Consider the following 14,008-nt stretch of genomic DNA (forward strand, 5'->3'; position numbering starts at 1 on the left):
TCTGCATTGAATGGGGGCACGCTGGTCTCTCTGCATTGAATGGGGGCACGCTGGTCTCTCTGCATTGAATGGGGGCACGCTGTTAATTCTGCATTGAATGGGGGCACACTGTTCATTCTGCATTGAATGGGGGCACGCTGGTCATTCTGCATTGAAAGGGGGCACGCTGGTCACTCTGCATTGAAAGGGGGCATGTTCTCACTCAATAAAGTGTTTGAAAATAAACTTGCATTTAGATGAATTTTACTTTAATTACATCAGTATTTTCATAACAAACAATACATGTGCTTAGGGGTAAGGGTTTCTTTAACTAATCTAGTGGAAGAGACTCGAGTGCTAAAATCACGCGGGTTAGGGGGCGCAAATTACTTGCCTTGCCCCGGGTGCTGACAACCCACGCTACGCTTCTGCTAGAGCATCATCTTGTGTATCTGCAACAAGTTGAATGATTACTGTGGTGACCAAACAGCTGCCAATACAATGGTACTTCCTAACACAACATAGCCCTCGGACACATGATGGGATTGGATAACTGGTCCTGCTTCTGCTCCCACGTGTCAGGAAGACATAGCTTGTTCTGGCCCCTGGGGTAGTGTAAGTAGATTATTTTACTTATAGTATAAATAAAAGTATTTCATATTTATATTTTCTTTGTTTAGTTTAAAGGAAATGTATTCATAGTGCTTTTGCACTTAATTTGTTTATATTATTTGTTATAGTCAGGATAAAAAAAAAAATATATATATATACATACAGTATGTTTATATATATATAGTATTTTGCATTTTTTTTTAGAGCCAGCAGGAGGTTTTGTTTCTCAGGCTGTCCCTTTGATATTAAAAAAAAAATTGTTTACAGAACTCAACAGCTCAAACTGAAATTTACACACAAACGAATGACGTTCATTAAAACAATCTCTCTCTTAAAGAGGAAGTAAACACTCCTCTGCAAGTTGTACCTATAGGTAAGCCTATGATAAGGCTTACCTATAGGTACTGTAAATATCTCCTAAACATGTACCGTTTAGGAGATATTTACCTTACATGCAGCCAGGGACGTCACTGGCGCATGCGCTCTAAAGGAACGGCCGCTGGTGCCGTTCCTTCAGAGTCCCGTGCCGTGACCGTCGGCTCCCACGCGCCAATCAGATGGCCGGATGCCGTGATCCCGGAAGACAGGCGACTGAACATGTCGCCCGTCATAGAGGTGAGCGGGCGGCACGGCGGGGGCTCGTTCTAAGGTAAGTATTGCATAATGAGCTAGTATGCGATGCACACTAGCTCATTATGTGTTTCTCTTTCAGGGTGAAAAAGAAAAAAAAAGAAAAATAATTGAGTTTACAACCTCTTTAATATGCTAAGTCCAGAGAAAGCCACAAAGCAGACCTTTCTACTGTTTTTTCTTTAGCTAACCCATTGTGCTCTGGGAATCCATTGTCATATGCTAAATATTTTTTTATAGCAAAGAGTAAAGATAAGAAGTTAGTTATTGAATTCATGGAATAATCGTATTGAAACAAAGGTCCTTGGAAGTGTTTAAAGTTAGTTTATTGTTGACTCTTAGGTGGCCCTTCTATGGTTAGTGCCCATGTCCATCTCTTGCTCCCTCTGAAGGTATATTTGTTAAAGTAAAATTCTAGGCAGCAATTAAGATACAAATACAATACATAGTTACATTTCTTTCCTCTTTAAATGCAAGCAGGGTAAGTGCCTGAATATGAATCCGTAGCATAGTTTTGCAGTCGCCTGTGCAGCAGAATAGAGACTGGGAGAAGAATAAACAGCACAAGGAGCCATTCAGTTCATGTGCTGAAAAAGGAATTTTCTGATAGGAGGAGAAAGCAGAGTGACAGGGAGGCAAACCTTTTACTGTGTTGTGCTTCTCCTTCACTGTCCAGTCACAGGCTGGGACAGATCCATCACAGCCTTGGCTTAGAGGAAGTGGAATGATTGATGCTGACCATCAGAACATCTAGTGGTAGAAAGGAAGTAATGTGGGGGCAGCTTGGAACTGAAGGTGAATACTGCCTCAGAAGCTGTTTTTTCTTTAAATTGGCCAATTTTTTTTATTTTTTGAACAGAGTTGATTGGGTAATTTACCTTACTTTGGATAAGCAGAATTCAGGTTTCACAGTTTGTTGAAGTAAGCCTTTCATTTTTAGATGTTGGTTTCTGAATTCATTGAATACTCCTTGATGCAGATGTCCTCTGCATTATTCAGTGTTAGTTTCTTTGTTCTTGGCTTATAGGTGGCCTATCTATGGTTAGCGCCCAAGGCCAGTGCACCATTCTTGGCTCCTATCAATTGTTGCCTGATTTATAGACCCAAGTTTCACCCAAGCAGCCAGGGCCAACAAGTAGATACGTGAATTCACCGCGGGGCCTTAATAATGTCTGCTCGGTTATAGTGAAAGGTGTCTGCTTGTTTGCAAAGTGTATAATTATTATGAGCAGCTCACCCAGCTAAATTCCAGATAGGATTCCTGGCATACATGTCATTTTTTATTAGTCGAGGGCTGAGCTTATAAGAACGTTGATTGACGGCTAGCAGAAGGCTGTTATTTTATGTCTACCATGCAGATACAAAGGGCAGCGTACATTCTGCTCCTTTCAACATCTGCTACAAGAATGTGCATTTCCCCACAATGATCGGTCCAAAACAAACAGACAGCACTGTAAGCCAACGTAACATACTGAGGAACGGCACGCTTTCTATATAATGCATCCCTCCTCTACTAAGCCTCTATGGAACTTCCTGCAAAGTATGTTTGTATAAACAGTTTATTCTTTACAGATATAATATACCATAACTTTTAAAGCATATGTCCAACCAAAAATTTTTTTTTTCTTAATTTTGGATAGAATGATAAAGGGTTAGAAGTTCAGAACTTTAGCTAGAACTTGCTCCCACTTCCTGTCCTGCTGATAGTTTTTTACCAGAAAGGAAGTGAGGGAAACTCTCAAACAGCAATACAATGGAAATAAAAATGTGTTTGTAGTAGAGGAAGGCGTAAAGTGTATGTAAAGGCTCAAGGTTTTTTACTTTCATGGATTCTATGCATAAAGGTAAAAGACCTTCTGTGTGCAGCAGTGCCCCCATCCCCCCTATACAAAATACCTGGGCCCTATTTCGATTCAGTGATGTGCACGAGAGCCTAGGCTCTCCCAGGTCTCTCCCTCCTCATTGGCTTAAACAGCAGCGGTAGCCATTTGTTCCTGCTACTGTCAATCACAGCCAGTGAACCAATAAGGGAGAAGCTGAGCCACACAGTGTGTAAATGGACACATGAAGCAGCAACTCAGGAGCGAGCCTACTCAGGTGCCCCCATAGCAAGCTGCTTGCTATGGGGGCACTAGACAGGAAGGGGGGGCTTGGAGCATCAGCGAGGATCTGAGAATTGGGGGATTGGGGCTGCTGTGTGGAAAACCATAACACAGAGCAGGTAAGTATGACATATTTGCTATTTAAAAAAGAAAAATTAACCTTTAATATCACTTTAATATCAAGATATGTCCCTTTTGCAGATTCTCCCTCACTTCCTGCACAACTCACATTGTGTGGCACTGTCCTCCAGTTTCACCTAACCCCCGCGGTCCCATGTTCCTTTGCTTTGTCTCACATCTGCTGCCTGTCTCTTTAAAGCAAACCTTGCAGTAGACCCCTTTTCTGTCTATGCTGCCTAGGCCAGGATGACATTACACTCCTCATCGCTAGCTCCTGGGGAATAATCTCATGAGAAGAGGTTCTTCCCTCAAGGTTTCTGCATTCCCCAGAAATGAGATGAGATTCAGATTCACCGATACCATGGGTTCAAGGCAAATTCAGTGGGTTTCGAATCCATGGTCCTGGTCAGTGGTGTATTTAGGTTTTGTGCTGCCCTAGGCCTGACTAAGCTTGGGCCCCCCTAATTTAAATATGACCCACCCCTTCCTGTAAAGGCCACACCCTTTCTTGTTTATGGCCCGTCCTGTCATCTGTAAACCACAGACCACAACCACAGTCTTTCAGTGCCCATCAGTGCAGCCTTATCAGTGCTCATCAGTGCAGCCTCATTACTGCCCATCAGTGCAGCCTTATCAGTGCTCATCAGTGCAGCCTCATTACTGCCCATCAGTGCCGACTCATCAGTGCAGCATATCAGTGCGGCCTTATCAGTGGCCTTCAGTACAGTCCCCATAAAACTGGCACAATACTAAAAGTGTAGCGCAAGCTGGCGGGGACCCTTTTCGCACGGAAGCCGGGAGAAGGCTGTTTTTTTTCTCTTTTTTGTTGCCCCCCTAAAAAGTGCTGCCCTAGGCCTGGGCCTTGTTGGCCTAGGCCAAGATACAGCACTGGTCCTGGTGAATTTTTTTGCAGATGCTGGAAGAATGTGTTTAAACCATAATGCACAACATGTAAACTAAGAATGACAGATGTCAAAACACGTAGGATGGAGCCAGTGAGTGACATCATCCCACACAAGTACGTGTTTGATCCCAGTGTCAGGTATGACAAAAAACATTGTAAGTGTGTTTTCACTGTTTTCCCAATAAACTATCTAATCTATGGTTTTATGTAACACCTTCATCTCTTTTTGGATTATGTATGCAGTCAAGTTTTTTCAATACCAATTTTTGGGGTGAGTACCCTGGTTTCCAGTGAAGGCGGAGGACACTGGGTGCCAAATTTCCCTACTTTTTGCACAAGCTAATTTTTGCACAAGTTTGTTTTGCCCTACAGAATGTAAGCACAAATGCACTTACTTCCTTGGTAATTAAGGGTTAGATGAGAGAAGATTGACTCCTTAAAGTGTTACCAAACTCAGGACCCGGCATTCACTATATCTGGTCTCCCACAGTACACACAACATGGATGCAATAATTTTAGTAAATATAAACTGCTAATTACCTTTTTTCATTAGCAGTTAAGTCTTGACTTCTATGAGTGTCAGGTTAAAGCTTGTAGGAGGAATTTTCATTTTGCCATGATTGTCCTATCAGGATGCAGGACCCCCTGACCCTCTGTCTGGACAGTGCTGATTGGCCCTGTGCTGATCACATGCACTCTCCCAAGAAAGAAAAACCTCTCTAGCAATACACACAAACTGAGCATGTGCTGCCTGTCCCCTGGCTCTGTAAATATCAGGCTTTATATTGGAGTCAGTGGAAGAAGGAGATGATCAGAGAAGCCTTTATACACAATGAGGCAAATTGACCCCTTAGGTTCCACAGTGAGTATAACAAGCATTTACTGCATATACACACTGATTTTACTGTTGTGGGTTTAGTAACACTTTAAGTTTGCACTTTAATGAACTTCTTCATGAATTGTTTTGGACTTTCACATTAATTTTTTGATTTATTTTTTGAGCATTGGCGCTTTTTACTATAAATTTATGATTTTTTTATGGATTCATTTGTTGGACTTTCACATGATTTTACTTGTTTATTGATTATTTGCGCTTTATATAAGATTATTCATGAAGATTTTTTAATTTATTTATTTGTTCACAAGGAATGGATTTATATACAGTATTTTTGCACTTCACATTTTATTAATTTGATTGATATGCATTAAGGTCCAATTAATGACCCCTGGATGCCGTATTGTATACAAACAATGCACTGCATGGCCTTTAAACTATGGCTAACAGGCTTAGAAGGACCAACATTGGGGATTTTGGATTAACCACTTTTATACCGTTGGGGGGAGGGGGGGGGGGGTTACAGAACAGTCAAAATATCAGTGAATTGGAAGCTGCTGAAAAGAAAGAATAGAAAAGGCTGACAAATTCCATAAGGAGAGTTGAGAGTCGGTTAGGAAACTGTACTTTAAAGCATTTTGCTGGTCAGCTTAGTCTGTTAACTGAGGTTGAAAAATAAAAGACTTACTGGCAGGATCCCCAGCTGAAAATACAAGAAAAATCCCAAACAAGAAAACAAATGCGGTCACCAAATTTAAGAATTGGTAAGCTGCAATATATTAAACTTTTATTTTTGTGTTTAATACTGCTTTAAAGTACAGTTTACTAACTGACCCCTAACATCTGTCTAGGCCCCTTGTTTGTCAGCTTTTCCTATCCTTTCTTTACAGCAGGTTCCAGCCACCGCATCTAAGAATTGGTAAGCTACAATATATTAAATTTTCAAACAAATACTTATACAAAAATTGTTTGTACGATCAAAGACTGGACGAATGTTGTTTGAAAGTACTTCATAATTTAAGTGCCGGTTCACATTGGTGGGATGCGCGTCCACTGCAGGTTCCTGCATCGCACCCGACTCGCAGGCTGTTCATGCGAACTGCTGGGGGTGTCAATACAAAGTTAACAACACCCCCAGATCAGTTCACATACTGTATCGCAGTGCGTACTGTCAGTTTGGACAGGAATCGGATCGCATAGGTGTTGAACACCCATGCGATCTGATTCTGGTGCAGACCAAAAAAAGGGTCCTGTGCAACTTTGGTCCGAATTTGCATTGCACAGACTTTGCATGTGATTCGCACAGCAGTGCAATGCAAATCACATGCGATGTCTGACGTGTTAACCGGCACTCATTCACTTTAAACATTTGATTGCATTTGGGAATAATTTCCCTTCCTGCTCCTTTGAACTTTTTCATCACTATGGTCAAAAACTAAGTCAATTTGACCCAGCTAACAATTAGAAAATCAAACAAAGGCACATAAAGCAAAACATTTTGAACAACATTCGACAATTGTATTGGCAGTATAACCTCTGTGTGTGAGTGTGGGATTAAAAATACTATTTCTGTGTTTGCAGATGACACCATGCTTTGTAGTTCAAACAAGTATTTACAGGATGTCTCCTGCCTGTCTTCCAGGCAGACCTGAACGCCTGTTTGATTGGGCAACCAAGTGGCAAATTAGGTTTAATCTTGTCAAATGTGAAGTTATGCACTTGGGGTCTAAAAACATGTACCCATCATACATTCTAGGAGGAGTATAAGTATGGGAGTCAATGATAGAGAAGGATTTGGGTGATCTGTAGATCATAGATTTATTAGCAGCATGCAATCTCAAGCCGCATACTTCCTTGTATTAAAATATACTGTATGCAGGTTCTCAGGAATCAGGCATTTAAAGTGTATTTTAAACCTTAAAGTGGTTGTAAACCTTTGGGTTTTTTTTTTTTTTAATAAAAATACCAAACATGTTATACTTACCTGCTCTGTGCAATAGTTTATCTTCGGGGGTCCCCTGCCGGCGCTCCAAGCCCTCCTCCTCATCAGGTTCCCCCATGGAAAGCTGATTTCCCTGGGGGCACCCTCCCAGGCTTGCTCCCATTGCACCCATTGACAGAGACAGCAGGACTCGGCCACGCCCCCTGCTCCTGTGTCACTGGATTTAATTTGTTGGCAGCGGGAGTCGCTGCTCTGGTGCACATCACTTGATTGGCTCAGGTAAGAAAAGGAGGGGGGTCAGAGGAGGAACTGCAGCACATAAGGTTTTTCAACCTAATGAGTAGAATGCATTAAGGTAAAAAACATTAAGGCTTTAGAACCACTTTACCAATTAATTTCAGTCAACATGAAGTGTTATCTGTTTGATAAGATCAAAATAATACTTAATAATAATAATTATTGATCCTGCCCAGAAATCTTGTGAGAGTGCTTTCTGCTTCTGCTAGCTGATATCAGTTACATTGTTACAGAACCATTCCCTCTAGGTTATAGAAAGTAGGAGAGGGGTGGGGTTTGTAAGGGATGCGGGTATCAGAACCCTGTCCTTCTCACTAACTCGTGACAAAGGACCGGCCAGTCTCACACCCCGCTGTCACTTACCTAACAAAGCCACTCTCAGCTGCACCCTACACAAAGATTTTTTCAGCTCGCGGGACCACAATCTAGGTGCCAGCAGCCTGAGAGTGATTCTCACTGGGCTATTTAGGCAATTAACCCTTTAAATGCCACCACCCCCTGTTTTTGTCCGAGCAGGAGGAAGCTCGTAATCTTAAAAATACCCATTATGGTTTTAGAGTAATCGTCTATAACACACACTGTCACCACAGACAAGTATGTTCATAGGATTTATTCTATACAGTAGCACTCTTCAAGAGACTGGTTCTTTGCTAGCTTGCATTAGGAGGTTAGGGACAAGGTTAACAATTTTCAAAGTAAGGTTTTATTAATGAAAAGGTCAGACTTGGTGCAAATAAAATATTTACAGAAAAAAGGTGTTTCAAAGAAATGGAGACATAATTCAGCAATAGAAAAATAAGGTAGAGTTGAGGAGGAAGAATACTTGCAATCAATGTCCTGGGTGTTAGAAGAGTTCAGTCAATGAGCCAGGTGTTATCAGTTCTCAAACTTGACAGAAGTCCCTGCTTTGATGGTAAAGGAGAACTCTCCACTGGTTAAGTATCTCCCTTTTTTCTCTGGGATCAAAGGGTTGTTGACAGATGCCCCTGACCAATAAACCGGAGTGTCCATGGACTGTCCTGAGTGTACGACAATATCAGGTCCCTCCCTTATAGACAGTTTTATACCACTATTCATATCTTTCAATATGTACCGGTTACATTCTTTAAACTGATAGAGTATTGTTCAGCATTGAATCTCGCATCCTGGGATACTAAACACGGAGTGTCTCAGATAAACTTGGCACCCAGGGAATATCTGACAACTATCTTCCCTTCTATATGTGCTAGTGTGGTCATGTATGACCTTATTTCGTTCAGTATGACATTTATCATCCAAATATATACGTATTATTAATGGTCATGTTTCTGTCTGAGTTTATGAACCGTGTGTGTATTTGTTAAGTTTTGAATTTGATAGAGCTCTCTGATTGCCTTTTACGATCCCCATTAGTTCTGGGTATCCTTAATGGATTTGGTCATAGTTTTACGATTGGCCTGGACAGCAGAAACAAACATCCTGCGAAGACTCAATTAGCAGTTTACAGCTCTGCACAGGCCTAAGTGCTGGTTTCTGATGTCTCTGAGTTGAGATAATGGCTCTTTTGAAGTGTAAAACCTATTTATTCCATGAATTAAAGGAGGAGGGAGGGGGTAATTACTGTGCAATGTGTAAATATTCTGCCAGGCTGTCATGGCTGTCCTATAATGACTAGTCAACATGGCCGCTTGCTGCAGCTTTTCGTGTCTAGTACGGTATATCATTACAGGGTTCAATCATTTTTATTTCTGTTGCTCTGATAGAGAAGTATAAGTGAGGACAGGAAGTGTGTTACTGGCAGAATCACGGGGAAAAATAACGGGAAAGGGAGCTTGAAAAAAGAAAAGGGATGCAGCCACAATATGGTAGATATGGTTTAAAATGAGCTTGTTGCTTTATAAAATACATTTTTACAATCTGTTAAAGTGATAGTAAAGCTTTGATTTTTAAAAAAAATTAAAATAACAAACATGTTATACTTACCTCCTCTGTGCAGTTGGTGTTTTGCACAGAGCAGCCCTGACCCTCCTCTTCTCAGGTCCCCCGCCTGCACTCCTGGCTGCTCTCCTCTTTCAAGTGACCCCACAGAAAGCCATTTGCTATGGGCGTACTCGTGCATGCTCACTCCCAATCTCTGCTCTGTGTGCCCATAATAGTTCATATTCACATCGCACACCTTCCTGTATATAGGCACATCAGTTGTAGGTTCTGCAGCGATCATCAGTTGGACACTGGATTTATCACAGATACATACATATTCACCAGCACACCAAGGATCTTGCACAGCAGTCCAAAGAAACTTTTTATTGCAAAAGGATCACATCAGGATAGGTGCAACATTTTGGAGTCAGCCAGGACCCCTTCGTCACATGCCTGACGAAGGGGTCCTGCGTGACTCCGAAAAGTTGCACCTATCCTGATGTGATCCTTTTGCAATGAAAATATTCTTTGGACTGTTGTACAAGATCCTTGGTGTGCTGATGAATATGTATGTATCTGTGTGCTCATAAGACACACAAAGCGGGGCTCGGGCCTGCCCCCTCATCACTGGCAGTGATTGACAGCAGCAGGAGCCAATGGTTCCCACTGCTGTATCTGAGCCAATGAAGATGGAGAAAGTCAAGAGAGCCTTAGCTTTTGTGTACATCACTGGATCTAGATTGGGCTTTATATATTTATGTATTTAGGGTGGGCTGCGGGGGAAGCTGCATGCAGAAGGTTTTTTGCTGCATAGAATGCTTTTAGGTAAAAAACATGCTGCCTTAAGAACCACTTTGAAAGTCAGTAGTTTTTTTTTTTTTAGTTTCTGGAGAGAATAGGTGGACTTTCACTATAAACTGTGGCAGATTAAGTTCAATCATACCTGGTGCTTTTCATGAGCTATGCTGTGCTTACTTTGGCCATGCATAGCACCCTCCAGAAGCCTAAAGCATCATGGGACTTTTGTCTTGTGTATGGGAGCACTCAGATGTGAGGGCTTGATGTGTGATTAATGACTCTTCTGCCTTAAGGGGGGGGGGGGTTACGGGAGCTAATGGTTTTTCAATCTTTAATCAGGGGCTCCCTGGCATCCGCTGCAAAGCTGGTTAGATATATATCCCTTGGCTCCAGACCAGAGCTGGGGATTCCACAAAGGATTCTGTCCTCAGACGCTGGTGGAGACTGAGCCAAGTGTGGTACTGATGTACCTCAAAGAGCATCATTTTGTAAGGAATGCAGATGGAGACACTGCCAAACCTTTGCGAATATTAGCTTACAATTTAGAAAAAATATTCTCTGCCGGCCTCAGGGATCTTCCTGGCCTGAAGGTGCATGTGCATCATGTACATAATGGTATCCAGAACCTCTGTACTATCATTTAAACCCATCAACTGTACATGTAGCTTGCTCAGAAAACAAATGCTATAAAGAAAATAATTTAAAGTGGAACTATACTTCACCTGGGCACCACAAACCAAAAATGCTATTAAATGTATTTTTCATATTCAAAGCAAACCCACTAATCCATTCATATTTCCATACTTTGTTTTGTTGGGAGATCACTTAGAAAAACACCCCCTAGCAATTCTGCCCATGGCCATGTTGAGCAAGACCAGATGATTCATGTAGCATTTACTTTCTGGAATCCACCTGCTCTTAGTTTAAGCATGCAAGCAGTATAGGGTGTGCTTAGCTGAGTAAGCCCCTCCTCCCCTACTGTATGACATAATTTGCCTAGGCAAGAAACCAGGGAGTAACAAAAGAAAGGTAAAAAAAAAAAAAGTTTAAAACAAGTAAATATGATATACTTTCCTATATATTTACTAATGCTAGCAGCATAAGGATTATAAGTTGATTGAGGCCCCTCTCACACGGGCGGACTGTGTAATGCACATCCACCTGCTAAGCAGGGAATCTCTTCGCTAATCCCCACTGAGCAGGCGGGTGACAGGTCCGTGTCTGCTCCTCTATGCAGAGGGGACACGGACACAGCCCCGTTGTTCTCTATGGGACGGTCGGATTTACACAGACCGCCTGTCCGTTTCCATCCGACTGTCATCCGATCTGACCTGCCGGACACATGTCCACTGACATCCGCCGCTCAATAGTGAACACTGGCTGTTCCGATCAGGTTCACGTAAAAAACTGACAGACGTAACTGATCGGACCGCCCGTGTGAAATCAGACTGAGAGTGAAGTTCCACTTTAAAGTAAAGCCCTGCGGTTACCCCCCCCCCCCCCCCATCCCCAGCAGTGCACCCTCACCTTTCCTGTGCCCCCTCCTACTTTCCAATCACAGTCTTTACCATATTGCAATGGTTTGACAGCAGTAGAGAAAAGGTAAGGATTAGAACCTGGCTATTATGTCTGACAGGGGTGTCTGTATTCGCAAAGAGTCCAAGTCAAATTACAGTTTTTTGGTTTACTTTTATTTTAGTTGGATATTTAGCTGTTTGTCTTCACCTATTTTGTAAGGAAACAGTAAGTCTTTTTTTTTTTTTGTTTTTTAGCAGCTGTGAAGTGAGGATATATTTTTTTTTTTTTTTTCAAAAGGGCTAAACTCAAATCTAAAAGGCTATTACATGTTTAGCTCTATATACCCAATGAAATATAACTATGTGGTATTATTATTTTTAATATTATTATTATTAGTTTTATTATCAGTGAAATAAAAATGCAAATGTAACAGGTGGAATTTTTGGGCTATGTACAGTAGATGTTACATTTTGTAAATTTTTTTAAATTTGGATAAAAGTGTCAATATAAACTAGCTATAAACCATAACTGGGGGTCATTTAGTACTGTGTATTATAAACAAGTGCAGTTTTTTTCCGTTTTAAAAGAATACTATTTTTACTTAACCTTTTTTGTATCTCAGTGCTGCCGATCTCTTTCAGCCTCTTTCAACCACTTTCTGTCTACATGTACTTCATAAGCGCCTGCATGTCACTGCTCAGGACCAGCTTCCTGATGGAGACAGTGGCTGAACATGTCTGCCCAAAGAATATTGGTCATTTGCTGTCGCCACTGGGAGACCCATATGACAGGGTGACAACACAGGAGAGCAGTTGGAAGATGGGGGCAATGCAGATTTAAAATTCCTTTTGGAATGTATTGCATTATTATACGTGAATGGGTTTAGATTTCATTTCGTTTATATACAAAATGTTTATTGGACCAGAGGCTTATACAATACAAAAATGAAAAAAATTGCCACCGACACCAATTCTCCAAAAAGAAAAGAAAAACTTAAAAAAAAAAAACAAGGCCAGACACAAAACTCATTAACAACAATTTAATTTTAATAGTTTTATTGAGTTTTGTGTCTGGCCAATGGAGTATGTTTTTTTGCCTTTTGTTTTATTTTTGGAGACTTTGGTATTGGTGTTCTTTTTTTGCTATGTAATTTTGGGTTTTGTTTTCTGATTTCTTTTTTATTAATATTGGCCATCCAGAGATTATCCTTTTGTTGTAGGGCATTCACTTTTTGGAGTTTTCTACCTTAAGTTATTTTTGAAATTGATTGACATCACTATTCCCTAACTAAAAGGGTTGGATTTTGCTTCAAGTAATTTTTGGCATTTGCTTATTATAACATATGTCTTTTTGTTTAAAAAACAGATACTCGAAGAACAGATGAAACTGGAATGCAAGTGCCATGGTGTTTCGGGCTCCTGCACCACAAAGACCTGCTGGAACACTTTGCCCAAATTTCGGGACATTGGCTTCATTTTAAAAGAAAAGTACAACGATGCAGTGCACGTAGAAGTGGTTCGGGCCAACCGTCTCCGCCAGCCCACCTTCCTCAAGATCAAAAAGATCAAAAACTACCAAAAGCCCATGGAGACAGACCTGGTCTATATTGAGCGATCTCCAAACTACTGCGAAGAAGACAGCGCCACCGGTAGCGTAGGGACTCAAGGGCGGCTGTGTAACCGCACCTCTCCAAATGTGGACGGCTGTGATCTTATGTGTTGCGGCAGAGGGTATAACACCCACCAGTACACCAAAGTTTGGCAGTGCAACTGTAAATTTCACTGGTGCTGTTTTGTCAAGTGCAACACATGCAGTGAAAGGACAGAGGTTTTCACCTGCAAGTAATGCAACAACCAGGAAACCTATAGCAGGACCACTGTGGCTCCATTTTGCACACTTGATTTTCTTTTTCTTAAGAAAATTACACCCTTACAGGCAGGGAGGGGGGATACATTTCTTTCGTTAAGCGTTGGCTGTTCCATCGGAAGAATGGCACCTTTACATGCTGGAGGGTTTTCGTGTAGTTATTTATAAATTGTACGTCAAGCAGAGGAGAATAAAAAATATCCGTACACGAGGAGGGTTGTAGGACAACAAAGGAGGGACCAATCGAACAAAACTATTTTCAATAGTCTCAGCTATTGGATAGAACTACAATTTGTTTCACCTGCCAGTCACACTGGAATAACTGGACATTAAAAAAAAAGAAAATTATTATTATTAATTTATGTTTTAATAGTATGAACAAATTCAGAGCACTAACGGGTAGTTTGTGTCTTAATTCTCTACTAAATGTTAAGCTTAGAGATGTCCGACTTACCATAAATCTTGTATATGTTGTTTTTCTAACTATTTTCCATGCTACTGAGCTC

The 14,008-nt window shown here is 41.2% G+C and overlaps 1 protein-coding gene across 2 annotated transcripts in view; it reads left to right on the forward strand.

Annotated features, from left to right (window-relative positions):
* Positions 1 to 13,544, forward strand: part of WNT7B (Wnt family member 7B) — a 230,103-nt gene extending 216,559 nt beyond the window's left edge. For both annotated transcript variants that reach the window (XM_082255766.1, XM_082255765.1), the window contains exon 4: positions 13,002 to 13,544. In XM_082255766.1, coding sequence (XP_082111892.1) covers positions 13,002 to 13,481 — 480 coding nt within the window. In that variant the 3' untranslated portion in view covers positions 13,482 to 13,544. The remainder of the gene's footprint in view (positions 1 to 13,001) is intronic.
* Positions 13,545 to 14,008: the final 464 nt, after the last annotated feature.

This window comes from Pelophylax lessonae, assembly GCF_965119305.1.
Source record: "Pelophylax lessonae genome assembly, chromosome: 4".
Taxonomy (NCBI): domain Eukaryota; kingdom Metazoa; phylum Chordata; class Amphibia; order Anura; family Ranidae; genus Pelophylax; species Pelophylax lessonae.